The 16,803-nt window shown below is 42.7% G+C and overlaps 1 protein-coding gene across 3 annotated transcripts in view; it reads left to right on the forward strand.

Annotated features, from left to right (window-relative positions):
- The window catches only part of ITGB5 (integrin subunit beta 5), a 160,108-nt gene that overhangs the window by 77,986 nt on the left and 65,319 nt on the right, over positions 1-16,803 (forward strand). For all 3 annotated transcript variants that reach the window (XM_077118093.1, XM_077118092.1, XM_077118091.1), the window contains exons 6-9: positions 5,673-5,834; positions 7,519-7,614; positions 9,114-9,203; positions 16,036-16,170. In XM_077118093.1, coding sequence (XP_076974208.1) covers positions 5,673-5,834; positions 7,519-7,614; positions 9,114-9,203; positions 16,036-16,170 — 483 coding nt within the window. The remainder of the gene's footprint in view (positions 1-5,672; positions 5,835-7,518; positions 7,615-9,113; positions 9,204-16,035; positions 16,171-16,803) is intronic.

Raw genomic sequence — 16,803 nt, forward strand, 5'->3', positions numbered from 1 at the left:
ATGCTTTCTTTTTAAGAGAGTCAATTCCTAGGAATAGGATGGCTGAATCATATGGTAGGTGTTTGTTTAACTTTTTAAGAAACTGCCAAACTGTTTTTTGAAGTGCATGTACCATTTTAATTTTAGCCATTCTAACAGATGTGCAGTAGAATCTCCTTGTGGTTTTAATTAATGCAAAGATTTTAAACTGCTCAGTAAGCAATTCTTCATAGTTCCCTCTGACAATTGTGGCTTCTTAAACATCAAATATTGAAAGGAGCAGAGAGAAAGTGTGAAAATTATTACTTGTCTTAGAGAAATAATCATAGATTCACTTTTAGGTGCTGAGTACTTTTTAATACATCATCTCTAAACCTGGCATCAATCCTGCAAAGTAGGATCATCTCCATTTTACAAATGAAAGAGGAACAGAGGCTAAGGGAGGTGATGTGACTAGCCCAGCTACCCATGCTCAGAGTGAAGCAGAGAATTGAACTCAGCCTTATCTGCACATCCCCTGCCTTGCTATACTCCATTTTGCAGTGTTTCCCTTTTCTTAAAAAAGAAAAAAAACCCTCTTTCTCACTAATGCTCTCTATCCCAAACATGGAATGCTGAGCTTAAGCCTTCAGAATCGACAGCTCTGCCAGTCAAACAGACAGTAAGGAAAATTGTTTCTAATGTAAATGCTCCATGGAGTCACCACTTGTAAAAGCTCCAAGCCCTAAAGCCTGTGTGAATGAGCATGTCCTGACTCATTTTCTGCTGCCCAACCTTTGGGCCAAGTTCAATATTATTTCCATAACAAAAGCCCATTTCAGAGAAAACGAAATTATTATTATCTGTGCCGCTGCTCATTGTGGAGCTGTTTTCATTTCAGATGCAACTTTCAAATTCAACAGTCATTTATTTTGGTTGTAGCAGTCATTAATTGGAAACCTACTATGTACCAGGCATAAAAGGGAATTATCCCTTTTAGCACCCACACAAACACCCACACATTCCCTCCGCACCCCCCTCTCCTCCCTCCCTGTATGACTGTGTAGGTTAGCTTTGTGGTGAACAAGTAGGTCATCTGAACCTTGGCCCTTACTAGATGAGTGACCTAATTACTTAATCGCTCTGAACACTGTTTTCCTCATATGTAAGACCCAGGCAACATGTTACCTACTTCACAGGGGTGGTAGTGAAGATTAGATGGAATAATGAAAGTGCTCAGTAAATGTTAAGTATTAGTATTCCTGTCTTACTGATAAGAAAAAAAAGAGTTTTGAGGTGTCATATAGTCTAGTCAAAGCTACCCAGGAAGTTAGGGGCAGCTACAGAATCCAAAGGTCCTTCTCTGGGGACCCAAGTCCTTGGAGAAGTTGTCCCATCCCTTTGCTGCCACCACTCTTTGGGTCTTCACAAGAACTTTGAGAGGCAGGGAAGAAATGGAGACAGGAAAAGTTAAATGACAGAGCCTGTATCCAAAGCCTGGTTTTACAGCAGTAGTTCTTGTTTGGTAAAGACAGCTCAGAAAATGATGGAAAAAAGAGAAAAAACTGCTTACAATCCCAATCACATCTTGGTGTTTTTTGTCTCAATCTTTCTTATTCTTTTTTTAATTGGGAGTTATATTTGCTTTTTATATAGTTTGTAATCTCATTACAATTACTTGTTTTTCACTTTATATTATATATTTATACATAATTTCATACTTTCTATGAGCTAAATTTCTAATGGCTGTAGAATAGATATCTCAGTTTGCTTAATCGTTCCCATAGTAAAAAATTCAGGTCTTTCTTTTTTCTCACTATTCGTAAAAATACTGTTGTATATGTTTTAGATATTTCTTGTGGATAGGCTCCCCTGAAGTGGAATAACTGAGTCAAAAGATATATACTTCAAGTGTGTTTTTTTTTTTTAAGTTAGGTTTATTGTGGTATAATTCGCATAGAGTAAAATACATCTTTTTTAGCTATAAAGCTTGTGGTCAACCCCATAGTTAAGATAGAGAATATTTCCATCACCCCAGAAAGTTTCCTCATTTCCTTTGTTGTCAAGAACTTCTTGTTACCTCAGCCTCTGGCAGTCATTGATCTGTTTTCAGTCTTTATAGTTTGTCTTTCCCTACATATCATATAAATGAAATCAGAAAGTAAGTGCCTTTTTGAGTCTGGCTTTTTTCACTTAACATAATGTTTTTGAGGTTCATCCATCTGTTGTGTGTATCGGTCATTCCTTTTTTATTGCCAAGTAATATTTCATAGCACGGATCTACCACAATATGCTTATTTACCATTTGATAGATATTTGAGTTATTTCTAGTTTTGAGTGATTATGTCTGAAGCTGCAATAAACATTTTCAGAGAGGTTTTTTATGTAAGCATAAGTTAAATTTCTCTTGGATAACTTAAGGGCATGATCACTGGGTTAATGGTAAAAATATATTGAACTTTATAAGAATATATCAAGCTATTTTCCAAAGTTACTGAACCATTTTGTACTTTCATCAGCTATTTATGAGTTTCAGTTGTTCTATATCCTCACCAGCTCTTGGCATTATCAGGGTTTGTTTGCTATTAGATAGTTACATAATAGCTATCTCCTTGTGGTTTTAATTTACATTTCCTTAGTGACTAATGATCCTTTCATATGCTTATTTCCATCCAAATCTCTTCTTGAGTAAAGTGTTCAAAGTTTTGCCCACTTAAAAAATTCAATTATTTGTTTTTTCATTATTGAGTTGTGAGAGCTCTTTTATATTTTCTGAAAATGTCCTTTATTATAAATTTTTTACCAATGTTTTCCCCAGTCATCCCTTGTCATTTCATTTTCTTAATGAGCAGAAGTTTTTCATTTTGATAAAGTCCAATACATCACTTTTAAATTATATGAATAATCCCATCAAAGAAATCTCTATCGCAAGAGATGTTCTCCTATTTTTTTTCTTGGAGTTTTATAGTTTTAGGTTTTACCTTTAGGTCTATGATCCATTTTGAGATAAGTCTCAACCTCATAATAAGAGTCCTTCAACTTTTTTCTTTTCTTTTTTTACAAAATTGCTTGGGCTACTCTTCATTGTTTGCTTTTCCTTATGAATTCTAGAATCAGCTTGTCAATTATGCAGAAAAGCCCTCTGGAATTTTAATTGGGAGTGTATTGAATCTACGATAAATTTAGGGAGAAATGACATCTCAACAACATGAAAATGGTGTCTTTGTCTATTTAGATCTTCTTTGATTTTTTTTAAGGTTTCTTAATACACATTATCAAATTAAAGATTGACCCTCTACATTTTTGCTATGGTATTTAACACATTGCTGTGCCCTTGTCAGATAACAGACCCGTGTCTTTCCTACAAAAATCCTGCTGATTTACAGTCTCTCTTGATTGCACTTTATTTCCCAACCTTGCAAACACTGTGGCTCATAATGTATTTGCTTTACTTATTTGGAAGGTTAAAGAACTCTGTATCAAAGAATAATATACACACAGAAAACTAGATATAACTATGCATCTAGATAATTTTCCACAAGGTGAGGATACCAGGTCAAGGAATAGAACATTACGGGTACCCCCGATGCCGCCTGTGACGTTTCCTATTTATCACTCCTCCCACCCCTCCCACAAAGTTTACTGCTGTCCTGACCTCTAACACCATAAATTAGTTTTACCATGGCTTCTTCTAGGTTTCTTTCTCCAGGTCCCTAAAATGTGCCCCTGTCTTCTCATTGTGCTCTTTTCCCCTCTGTGCCTTTATAAGTGCTATTACTTTGGAATGCCTGGAATGTTCTCCCCACCCCCTTTGCCTTCTCCCTCCTTATCTCTCCTTCCAGCTTCCTTGAAGAGGTAGAATCCATCCTCCTCATCCTTCATCTCTAGGAAGCCCTTCTCTCCTTCCCTCTCCCAGGCTGCATATACACTGTATTTACCTTCATTAGTGCACTTATAATGGTGCTGAAGTTGCTGTTTTCATTCTGTCTCTGCATTTAACTATAAGATTCTGTCTGTGCATTTAACTATAAGTTCCTCAAGGTCAGAACAAGCTCTTTCTGTAGCCTGAGTGCCTTCCGTGGGCCTAGTACTCAGAAGGAGATTGGTGGTTAATTGTCGGATGAATGTTGTGTGTCTGGGAAATGGATTCCCCAAAGCATGAAGTGTTTTGCCTGTGGTCAGTCTCTTGGCTTTTGGTCCTTGCTGGCTTCTTTCGAACCCTTACTTCCTTGTGCTGCTCTGATATTTTGTTACTTATTCTTTTATTACCATCCCGCTCCTGGAACAAGTGAGAAACTATCATAGCTCTTTAAGGCTGCTGTGTCATCATTATGGTGATAAGTGGGAGAGGGTGATACCCTCAACCCCTCATCTGCCATAAGAGAGCAGTAGCTTTTACTGTGTAAAGTCTGTGGCCATCTCCAATTGCAACATAGAATACGCTCTTGGCAATGTTTAAATCCTTCATATAGTCACCCTGTTACCAGCACATTTCAGGACACCCTTTCACATTAACAGTATGAGGGCAACGGTATTCCAATTTGTATTGCTCTGTATCAGGGTCTAGCTGCTCATAATAATAATGACTAAAAGGATTTTGTGTAGTGTTGAGGCCACAGTGGCTGAACATGAGAAATACAGTCCTTCCTGTGCATTAGAGGCTGTGTTTGGCTGTGCCTCAGTCCAAAGAATGGATAAACACCACACAGTGAAATTGTAATGGAATTAGAGACCTAATCTGTTTGACCAGTTAATGACTGGAGTGATTTGGATCCTAACCCTTCAACCAGAATAGATGGCAGATTTCACCAAATCTTCCAAAAACAGATACACCAATTGGAGTTATTCTGAGAGCTTCTTGCCTCATGTGAGGACTGAAATATACATTTAACCATCATCTTAGACAAGCACAGCCAGCCAGAAAGTGTTGATGGGAAGGTTGGTGGGTTAAAGTTTGTTCCAGGGATGGCATAACAGATGAGCCTAAAAGGGGAAGAGTTCAGGTGTAATTTAGAGGAGCAAGGAAGGGAGTATCTGTATGAAGGGCTGCAGGGAGGAGGATCCAGGCACATAAGGTGTGGACAAAGGCCTGGTGATTTGTCTCTGTGGGTTTAGGCTCCCCTCAACCAAGCTGTTTCTATTTTGAGCTTCTGTGGAATCCCTCTCCTGTGGTTTCAGGATTATGGCCCAGGTACACACAGCAAGAATGCCTTTGAAACTGCCTGAAAATGTAGAGCTGTGTTCCAGTAGCCATGTTTCTTGAAGATGATTGTGTAATGATATAGCTTTCTCAATGTGACTGTGTGAGTGTGAAAACCTTATGTCTGATGCTTCTTTTATCTACCTTATGGACAGACTAGTAAAACGTATGAATTAAAAATAAATAAATAACAGGGGAAACAAATGTTAAAATAAATTTAGTAGATTGAAATGCTAGTGATCAATGAAAGGGAGGGGCAAGGGGTATGGTATGTATGAATTTTTTTCTGTTTTCTTTTTATTTCTTTTTCTGAATTGATCACATGTTCTAAGAAATGATCATGATGATGGATCTACAACTATGTGATGATAAAAAAATAAAAATAAAAAAAAAAGAATGCCTTTGATTCATTCCGTGACTTCTAGAGTTGGGCCATTGCCTTGTGTGATGTCCCAGCATAGGCTTGGGCAGCAGCCAGGAAGGCATTTGTCTCCCATTGACCTCTGTCTTTCAGGAGAAGATTGGCTGGCGAAAGGATGCACTACACTTGCTGGTGTTTACAACAGATGATGTGCCCCACATCGCACTGGATGGAAAGCTGGGGGGCCTGGTGCAGCCCCACGATGGCCAGTGCCACCTGAATGAGGCCAATGAGTACACTGTGTCCAACCAGATGGTGAGGGCGGAGCTCTGGCTGCTGTGTCCAACCAGATAGTGGGGGTGGGGCTTGGTTCCTGTGTCCAGCTGGATGTTGGGGGCAGGACTTGGGCCTCTGTGTCCAACCTGATGGTGAGGACAAGGCTCCTGTGTCCTACCAGATGGTGAGGGTGGGGCTCCTACATCCAATCAGGTGGTAAGGGTGGGCCTTGGGCTCCCCAGCGCCCCTCCGTGTGACCTACCAGTGATTCAGGTAGGTGCTCATTCTGCCATCCAAACCTTCCTCTGGCTTTCTGTTCTTTTGACTTCTGATCCATTCTTGGGATTGGATTTCCTTATTCCATCTTCTCCACTTGGGTTTCCAGAACTCTTCATTAACATAGAACATTTCTCAGGGATTTCTATTACCAGTTCATCCTTCTGTCATTGTGTACCAAACTAGGTGTATTTAGTCAAGGAAAGAAATGACCCCAGATCTACAATTTTCGTAGGAAGAGTTGATCATACAGGAGGGCAGAGACTGTGCCCTGCAGAAGTCAGAACTGGGATAGAAGTTATAGGGCAAGACAAGCTAAGATACAACTTACTGACTTCTGGAAATGGGCTCCCTGAAGTCATGCATTCCCTGTCAGTGGATGGGTTCCTGAAGAAGCTGGCCAAATCTGTCAGGAATGCTGCAGGGCATCCTGTGTGGAATAGGAGGCCCTAAGGGCTTCCACTTCCAATATTCTATGACTACAGCCATGTAATTAAAAAGAATTTATGGCGAAGTGCAAACATATACAATAATAGGCCAGTAAAATAAATTCCCACATACCATCATCCAGACCCAATAATTATCAAGCTCTTGGCACACTTACTCTGCACTGTTTTTTCTCAAGAATCTATCCCCCTCTTTCTTCTCAGACCCTTTCTAATGTCTGGCCTAGAGGAGAATTCTTTCCAATTTTCTTTGCTAGATAAGCCCATTTTCTCCATTTCAGAAGGTGGTCATAGCCTTCCATACCATCCAAGACTTACAGAGTCTGGAAGAAGACCTCATGACTACAGGCCCCCTATATCTGGATACCCCTGTACCTATCATTAGCCCCTAAAATCCTAAGGACATTGCTGAACTGCCTCTCAGCCTCCTCCTCCCAGTGTGCCCCAAGGCCAGACCTTTAGTCCAGAGGTCCACAGCCTCTCCTGCCCATTCTGAGCTGTGAGCAGAACTGAGCAGGGCCTATGAGACATTGATAGGCCTAACCATTGGGCAGGGGGAAAAGAATATAGGGCAAGGAGATTGGGAGGAAAAGTCAGAGAAGAGAGGGAAAGTAAGCAGGTGCTGGTGCTAGATGGTAGGACGGAGTGGTGATTATTCTGGGGGCCTCCCACTGTTCCTCTTCCCTCCTGAAAAGAGGTAGGCTCAGACCAGGTATGGCTTGGGTGGGGTGGGAGGAGTGAATCTAGTTCGATAGATGCCAAAGGGTCCTTTTCTTGAGGGTCTCCTCTACATGTTTCCTTAGTTGCAGTGCTTCCCAGGGAGCCTGTTTTTTATTTTGTTTTGTTTTGTTTTGTTTTTGGAGCCTTGTTTTTAAGGAATCACCTAAAGGGAAGATGTTTTTCTTGGCAAGTTATGAGCTGCTGAGTGCATGTTGGAGCCAGTTGCTGGTATCTCACCCTGATAGAAATGTTTCACTTTGACTTTTTTGCCTTGGGCCTAGGATTATCCATCCCTTGCCTTGCTTGGAGAGAAATTGGCTGAGAACAACATCAACCTCATCTTTGCAGTGACAAAAAACCATTATATGCTCTATAAGGTATGCCTGGAGGGAGGGAGGTGGCCTGACCCTAATATGAATGGGAGATTAGAATGTGGGGGAGCTGAGGAGTGTTAATAGCCCTGCTGTGTATATGAGGGGCAATCCAGAAGAGGGATGGAATATAGTCCTGCTTTGATCTAGTGGAAAATAATGCATTAAGGAAACCGTTGAACATTCAAATAGCGTTGTATACCTTTACAAGGAATTTAAACACACCTTGTCTAATTTGATCCTGAGAAAAACCTTAGAAACTATATAAATTCCCATTTTACAGATAATAACAGGGAAACACAGGGACATGCACTAATAGGGAAGGAAAATATAAAATGAAAATGCCCAGAAGTAACATATAGGCTATATCAATAATTCTATTCTACAGATTAGTATGCCTTATTCTCAGAGTATGGGGGTGGGGGTGACTAGGGGGACTTTGGGTGGTCAGTGGGTTAGTCTGGAGGAGGAATTCCCAAAGAAAACAATAAATGTCTTGACTGACTGTAGCAGTCTATGTACGAATCTATCTGTCTAAAGGAGACTTTTCTCAGGTCATCCCATGGGCCATTCATTATAACTCCCCTGGTGGATGTGCTGTTTCCCACAGCCATGGGCCAGTCATATTTTGAACTTGAACTCTCATCTTAGTTGTGCAGTGAGTGCTCATTTAAGGTAATGAGCTTAATGAGCTAATGTAAAACCCAGCTCACCCCTGATATTCTTTAAATTGACAGATTATGATGAGATCAGGACTCCCACCCCCACCCCCGTCCCATGCCTTCCCACTGGCCCAGAACACCCAGGTTTCGTTCCCTCTCCCTACTGCTCTTAAATATCCACCCAAGAATCTCTGTCAGATTATGCTTTTCCATTGCTCCTGCCCTAGTTTATCACTGATGAAATGCTACTTACTCTTGCGGTCTGCTCCCCTCTTGTCTCCTTTTAGTCTGAATCAGTTTTAGATGAGGATTGTTGTGGGGTTTTTGTTTGTTTCGTGGAAGATAGCAAATTAAAAATCACTATTTAAAAATAATGAGGAATCAATTGCGCGGACTGTGTTGGGTCTGCTTCTGATGTCATGAAAGGAAGAGACCCACCTTGGCTTCCGCCATCATTCCTCAGAACATATAGTCCTCCCTCAGCGAGGATGCCCATCCAGTCCCAGGCAGGCTGGCGGTGGTGAGCATCGGGGTGTTTCTGTCACTGTTGTAAGTGCACATACCTAAGAGTTGGTACAAATGAGAGAAAAAAGAGACGTCCCTTCACGGTTGCCTGCTTTGCCACAGGACTTCACTCATTGATATCCAGAAATTCTTGGGAGGGTACCATTCATTCATGTCTCAGTCCCCTTCTGTGGCTTCGTCTCCAATTTATGTGATGAGAAGAATGGCAGAATACAGTGTTCAGGGAGCCTTACTGCTCTAGCTCAGTATAGCAGTGTTACCCTTTGGCGGTGTAGAAGGGCAAAATGGGTTTATTTGTTTTTTTTTTTTCCCCTCAAGAATTTCACAGCACTGATACCTGGAACAACAGTGGAGATTTTACATGGCGACTCCAAAAATATCATTCAGCTGATCATCAATGCATACAATGTAAGACTGATTTCTTCTCACTGCCCTCTGCCCTCTACCTGTTCCCCTGAGACTGTGCTGGTGTCCTTGGCTCTGCCTCCCCTCTCCCTCCTCTTGGGTTTGGCACCTTCCTTCGCTCAGGTTGTGGTTAGAGAAGTGCATCCTGTTCCATACACTGGACTCCCCCTCACCTCTGGGATCTTGCCTCTGGGTGTAAACGGATTCCAGTGAGCCAGGGAATGGCTCTGTGAGACGAAGGCCAGTGGAGCTGGTTCTGTCTGCTGTGATACCTGAAGTCCTGCCAGACCTTAAGCCAATCCTGCACTGAGCTCCCCGACTGGGGCAAGGAGGGCATCTGTTGGCCGTAGCAGCGAGGAGAGAAATGAGAAGCAGGCACACTGACCTGGCCTCCTGGTGTGCAGAACGTTGAAATGCCTCAGGGCTCTTGGAGCTCAGCATAGAGGAGCAGACTAAAATGGCATAGAAGAATCCGAGAGCAATTAACAATAGGTCTTGTGCCTACACCGTTAAGATCTGATTGCCACCATGTCCTTTCAGAGGTACCCCGAGTGGGCCTGTTAAATACTGTGCCGTTTTAACTTGGCTCTAGTATAGAAATTGCAAGCAATTACAGACACACATGGTTTAGCAGCCACTTCTTTCCTACCCTGCTGCCCCTCAACGTGTAACACTCAAGAAGTGCTTACCACAGACATACCATCTCTCAGGGAAATGGCCAGCATCTTTCTTGTGCTGGGAAGTGTACCTTCAGCTGCACCCTCCCTGCTAAGCCCCTAAGGGGTTGCAGTTTCCAGTGCCCACCCAACCCTTCAAGGGGCCAGCTAATTCCCAAACTGAAATTCAGAGTACCTCTTCCTACTAAAATAAAGTTATGCAAAAGATGAACATAGTTTAAATAGCATCATTGGTCCTAAACATATGTTAAATAGACCTTGTGGGCTAGGCTGTGAACCTATATAACCACTGTGGCATTTTCTAGGGTTGACTTTGTCAACCTGCTGGTGTGGCTTGTTCTGAGTTACCAAATACTGCTTAGAATTGAAGCATCAGGTTGTCCTTGCCGCTGGGGACCCCTAGAGTTTGGGGTGTGAGTAACCCTCATTTAGTCTCCCGGACCTGATTGGACAGCAGTGAGGATTTTCAGCTAGTTTTCCCTTCCTTCTCCCTTTTTCCCTGCCCCCACCATCTTCTGTCACAGTTAAGTATCTTCTTCCTCTCATGAATTCTCTGATTCTTACTCACTCCTGAACTTCCTCTTGAGGGAAACTGAAGACTTCTTTCTCCTCCCCAGCTCCACTCCCTACCTCCCCTATCCCTCCACACATCTAATATCCTCTTTGCTGATCTTTGACCTTAGCCCTTTAAATCCTCACCAAAGCCTGTGACCGTCTCAGAACCCAGACCCCGGAGCCCAGGGAGACCGAGTTTCTGGCCCTCTGCTCTCTGTGGTTTAAATAACAATGCGGCGGGCTTGGTGATGCTCAGTTCCACAGACCTGGCCGGCATTCCCAGGGTTGGACAGAGCACTCTCCTCAGTCCGTGCTTTCTGTGGCTGAGTATTTTTGCATATCCAACCTCACAGTACCTGCTAAAAACCAGCGGAACAGGAAGCATCATTATTGGCTCCCTGGCTGGGACCTTGCAAATGCCGCGTGCTGTTCTTTCTCTGAGATACTTTGCATTTGCCCTGAGAAATTCTTATATATAGTGAGTCCTCAATTATATATAAATTTGTTTTCTTAATAGAAATCCAGGGACTATGGGGTCAGGGAACAGGAAGGGGGAAATTCCCTGTGTGGTAGGCAGAGGGAAGAAGGGGAGTGGGGAGTCCTCCCTGCCGCTAAGGCAGTCGGTCCCAAGGATGAGTAGAGGATAGGATTGTTTCCAGGCTGGAGCAGCATTTGGAACTTGGGATGTATCCCCCGAAGAAATGCAAAAAATCAGTATTGTAGCTTGACTACATGAGTTACACTGGTTCTTATTTTTAAAAAAAAAGTGTTATGAAATGAAATATAACTTATGCATGAATACTTAAAATTTACATTCTAAAATTGGGCCCTTATTTTAATTCTATCAACAATGGCTGTGAAGTTCTTGGGAAATTTTTAAAAATGGCTTTATTAAGATATAATTAACTCACAATAAACCATATAAGTTTAAAGTGTACAATTTAAGTTTTGATATATATACACATACACACCACGTACACACCCATAAAACCACACTGATCATCAAGATAAAAATGCTCATCACTCCAGAAAGTTTCCTTGTGACCATTAGTAATTCCTTATTACTTCTCTTCCCTTCAGTGGAAATTTAAAAGAAATGTATCATATATAGAAATGTGAAATGGCAAGGTACCTGGAACAAAGTCTAGTTGTCTGAAGCCATTGTGGGGGTATGTTTGTGCTCTACATCAGTTACTACCCATTTCCCTAGCTGCTGTTTTCTGGCAAGTAGGAAGGCCCAGGTCTAGGGTTCAGCCTCATTGTCCTTTTCCTGGGGTTAGAGTCTGGCACAGGCCTCTGGTGGGGTATGAACTTTGGCCAGCAGCAGAGGCTCTGGTTAGCTCTGTTTGACCTTTCACCTGCTCTGCTCACCTGCCAGGGTTAAATCACAGCTGTAACTTGACCCTTTGCATTTCACTGTATCACTTTCTCAAGTCTAAGTGACTCTCAGTATATTTTATGAGTCATGTAACGCATGATGAAAGTTGGGTGTTCACATCTACTTCCTCTAGAGTGCTGGCAAATGATTTGTGGAGACTTCCTGAAAAGATTTTGCTTGGAATATCTATAACAGAAAAAATCACTGTGGTATCTTGCTAGGCCAAGGAAAGCAGGATGGAAAGGGTGTATTTAATGTCTTGTAGAATCAAATCTGTTGTATACAACATTTGGATTGTTGTAATCTTCAACTCTGGCCCTTGATTTATAAATTTTACTTGCTGTGCCAAATTCGTCATTGTGAGAACTCACCAAGCCATCCCGAGGGAGTTTAGCATTATGGTGCTTTTCTCTACAGTAAGTGTAGGGGGATGGTTCCCTTCCAGAGCTCAGCAGCAGGGCTCTGGGTCCATACAGAAGACACCAGCCTCATGTAGCATCGAGAAAAGGGGGATAGAATTCAGGGAGAAATCTCAGCGCCTCGGTTTAGAGTGGGAAAGAACAAAGTGAGCTGGAAACCACTATTGTTGCAGCTTGAAGGTGACATTAGAAGCTAGGGTATATTCTCCCCTAGTGAAGCACATGTTTCCCTTTTGTTGTTTCCATAAAGTCTATGGCTGGTCTGAGCTAAAGCAACGGCAGATGTGACCTAGTCTGAACTAAGTATTTAATACCCTTTAAGCTTCTGACATTCTTGACGTTGTCTCCTTTTCCTAGGATGAGGAGTAAGGAATCATCTTCAAGGGCAAATCTGGTGGGGGTTCATTGAATTTCAGGAATTGCACATAAAAGTCTTCATACCTGAAAACTGCATTTCCTTTGCCTTTGATCCTTTGTACTTCATTCATAAATTTTTTGTTGTTTGTTAAATATATATTGCAGGCCTAATGTGTGTCAGGCATCATGCTACACCTTGGGAATAAAACAATGAACAAAGTTCCTGCCCTCTAGGAACTCATGGTCTTTTGGGGGAGACCAACCTTTACAACGTAGATAATATCACCATAGGCTGGGCCAATTCTCGCTTTCCAAGACTAAAGAACCCATTTCCAAAGGGAGAAGTGTATGTTGGGTGCAATGGTTAGAAAGGACATGGGGGGTGGTAAGAAAGCTTGATTCTGGGCCTGCCTATGTGGCCCTGAATGAAGCCTGTTCTGGTTTGTCAGCTGCGGGAATGCAACACACCAGAGACAGATCGGCTTTTAATAAAAGGGGGTTTATTTTGTTAGTTCTTCAGAGGAAAGGCAGCTAACTTTCCACGGAGGTTCTTACATGGGAAGGCACAGGATGGTCTCTGCTGGCCTTCTCTCTAGGCCTCTGGGTTCCAACAACGTTCCCCGGGGTGACTTCTTTCTGCATCTCCTAAGGCCTGGGCTGAGCTACGAGTGCTGAGATGAGGCATGCTGAGCTGCTTGGGCTGTGCTACGTTGAGCTCTCTCATCTAGGCACCAGCCAATTAAGTCAAACGTCATTCATTGCAGCAGGCACGCCTCCTAGCCGACTGCAGATGTAATGAGCAACAGATGAGGTTCACGTACCATTGGGTCATGTCCACAGCAACAGAACTAGGTGCCTTCACCTGGCCAAGTTGACAACTGAATTAACTATCACAAGGCCTTTTCTTTGGCATCAGTGCCCACGTCCTTAAATTGTGAGAGCGGAACTAAATAGTCTCCATGATTCCTGTCACTTCTAATATCTTATGAGTTTCTGGTTTCTTGGGGTAAGCAGGAATAATACAGCTACAGATCAGATCTTAAAGCTTTTGGGTCTCATAGCCTGAATAGAACACGTGATTCAATTTCATCCCATTGTAGTACAGAACCATAGAGTTGGAGTCCCAAATCAGTGCTCTTTCTTCCTTTACCTTATCTGCCATTAACCCTTCCAGGAGGCAGCTTCACAGGTCTTGATGTGGGGTGCTGATGCTTCCTTCCAATATCTTGTTGATAGATCTCAGGGCCCCCATTTTTCATGTGGCTATTCCCAGATAATTTTTCCATAGCTCTGGTTTACCTAGTTCCTTTATGATAGGCTATTTTATCATCCTCATGCTTATTCACAATTATAAACATTTTTTTAAACTTTCTTTCAAAAATTTATTTAGGTTTGCCTACCAGACCTGAGCTCAATTGCATAGCTGCTGTCCACCTGTCCTTCCATCCATTCATTCATCAGAGTTTGTGCCAAGTCCCAGAAGAAATATGAGATGGTCCTTAGAATTCACAACTGAGTGAGGAAAACAGATCTGTAAAACTGATGACATTCAGCAGGAGAATGCTGTGTGTGTAGAGACATACTTCTGTGACCCTTGACCAGTTAAAGCTGGCACTTATAAGAGGAAATGGATTTAAGAGGGATAGTATTTTTAGAGTTGTAACAGCACTGAGAAAATTTGTTGCAAAGGGAGACACTATTTTTTTTTTGCAGAAAAATTTAACAAGCTGTTAATTTGTTGGGAAAATGGCATATTTAATTTATTCAAGTTTAACACTACACGCTCAGCCAAAAAAAAAAAAAAAAAGAAAAAGAAGAGAAAACTCCTGAGAACTAGAGGCAATTGTGTATGCCATTGTATTCAACAGCCCGGTTCCCTGGATCCCTGGAGTGCACCTGGGAAGGGAGAAGGTGTCCGAAGGGTTTTCATTTGGTCTTGGGCTTCATGGACCTTTGTTGTATAAGCATCTTGCTACACTGAATGTGCTAATGTGTAAAACATGGTCCCTAAATACAAACTGACTACTTCATTTGGCCTCAGTCTTCAAAGTGGCATCCTTAGAGATTTTCAGTGGCAATTATTTTAAACTAACAGACATATAGAAAATTGCACAAATTATGTGATGATTTTCGACAAAGAGTACTCCTGTGTATCCAGCACCCAAATCAAAAAACAACGTAAGCAGCACCCCCAGAAGCTGTCATGGCTCCCAAGGGTAACCATTCGTTTTGCCTGCTTTTTAATTTCTTATAAATAGAAACATACAGTGTGTACCTCTGTGCCTGGCTTCATATAGGCAATGCTGTATTTGTGAGACTCATCCAGGGTTACGACATGTAGCTGTGCTTCATTCATTCCTGTTGTTGTATGGTATTCTACTATGTAAACATACTGCAATTTTTTTTATCCTTTCTTCCTTGAATGGCATTTGTATACTTTCCAGTTCTTAGCTATTGCAAACTGTTGCTATAAACATCCTTGTACATGTCTTTTGGCGACATAGGCATTCCTCTTGTTTCACAGTCCTGAATGTGAAAACAATGTGGGTGTGAAAAAATGATTGGGTGGATTTCTGGGGAAAGTACCTGCTGAACTGAGTTTTAAAGGATGATCAGGAGCTAGCCAGGGGGAGGAGAGGAGAGAAATGCCATCCTGGCAAAGGAACATTATCCCTGGCACATGTAAAGGCCCAAAAGCTGGAGAGCAGGATTAGAGGAACTGCATGTCTGAAGCTTGAGAGTGAGGTGACCAGCAGGGGTAGATCATAACCCTTGGTGCAATTAATAGCATATCAGAGGGGAATCAGCAGTCAGGTGCAAACCATTCCCATTCCCAGAGCTCACAGAGGCCCTCAGGCCAGATTACCACATGGCTTGTGGGTGAGGAGAGAAGCAGGGGCGGGGGTCAAGCCCACCAGCCCTTTCCTTGACTTAAGGCTCCTGAGTGTCAGGTTTTAGACGGTAGCCGACTGAGAAATCAGAGAAACTGAGTCCGAGTTTAAAATTTTATTGTCCCAGGGTGAGCTTCCGGGGTCTGGGTACTCAGGGTGCCGGCTGGGGAAGTTGCGCCCCCCCTAGGAGCGGCAGGGTTAGATATAGGCTAACTAGTGGGGGGTGCTGACGATGACTGCGGGGCCTCCTGTGGTAGGTTAGGAGTTTCGCATGCTTTAGGGCCGGAGGCATAGCTACCGCCGTGGCAGGGGGGCCGTGTGCAGTGGGGGTCCTTTATTTGTCAGGGAAGGTCCTGATTGGCTGAGTTTGAACAGCTGTATGCCCGGATGTTCACGGGTTTTAGTTCGGGTGGGGGCCTTCCAGCCAGAGGCTATTGGGCCAGGCCTTACACTGAGTTAGAGGGAGGAAGCCACGGAGGTGTCATATAACCAGTGTGGAGGGCATCTTGGTTGTCACCTTTACTAAGTGGCTTGGACTTGTTTCTTCTCTCTGCTCAGAGTATTCGGTCTAAAGTGGAGTTGTCAGTATGGGATCAACCTGAGGATCTTAACCTCTTCTTTACCGCTACCTGCCAAGATGGGGTATCCTATCCTGGTCAGAGGAAGTGCGAGGGCCTCAAAATCGGGGACACGGTAAGTTCTCACCCCCAATTTATAAGACACACTTATTAGCATTGGTTGTCAGTTTTGGGCTTCTGATAACTTTTGTGACTTACTAGAGTCCTTTAGGAGTTTATATTGGGTATTCCTACTCAACATTGTGGGCGAAGGCTTCCACAAGTTGACACTGTGCACTCGATGTTTTAAGCCACTACCTTCTTGGCTTGACAGGGATGCATTTAGGTGGAAAAGTATGGGTGGAATCCAAGCAACCTGGCTCTCATCTAGTCTTCCTCAACTTGTTCCAGGACTTTCGGTGATCTGAACCTTACTTGTCCTTTCTGGAAAATATGAAAAAAGCCATCCATTTTGATTTGATGGATGGAACAAATGACTCTTCAGCAATGGAGGGCAATGATTCAGCCTTATCTGAATTAAGTGGACATAATTAAATGATGGTGGAGAAATACTGTATGCAAATATGTAGGTGTATATATTGTGCCAAACCAAGGACTTATGGGTGGGAGCAGGGATGTATGAGTGGGGAGAACATAGATGATGACACTGGCTCAGAGGCAGACAGGGTGGGAAGGGAGAGGAACCAACACATTTTCTAAGGTCTCTGCTGCCAAAAGCAGACTATTCGATCCATTTCTGACTTGCCTT

This window comes from Tamandua tetradactyla, chromosome 10 (genome assembly GCF_023851605.1).
Source record: "Tamandua tetradactyla isolate mTamTet1 chromosome 10, mTamTet1.pri, whole genome shotgun sequence".
NCBI classification, from domain to species: domain Eukaryota; kingdom Metazoa; phylum Chordata; class Mammalia; order Pilosa; family Myrmecophagidae; genus Tamandua; species Tamandua tetradactyla.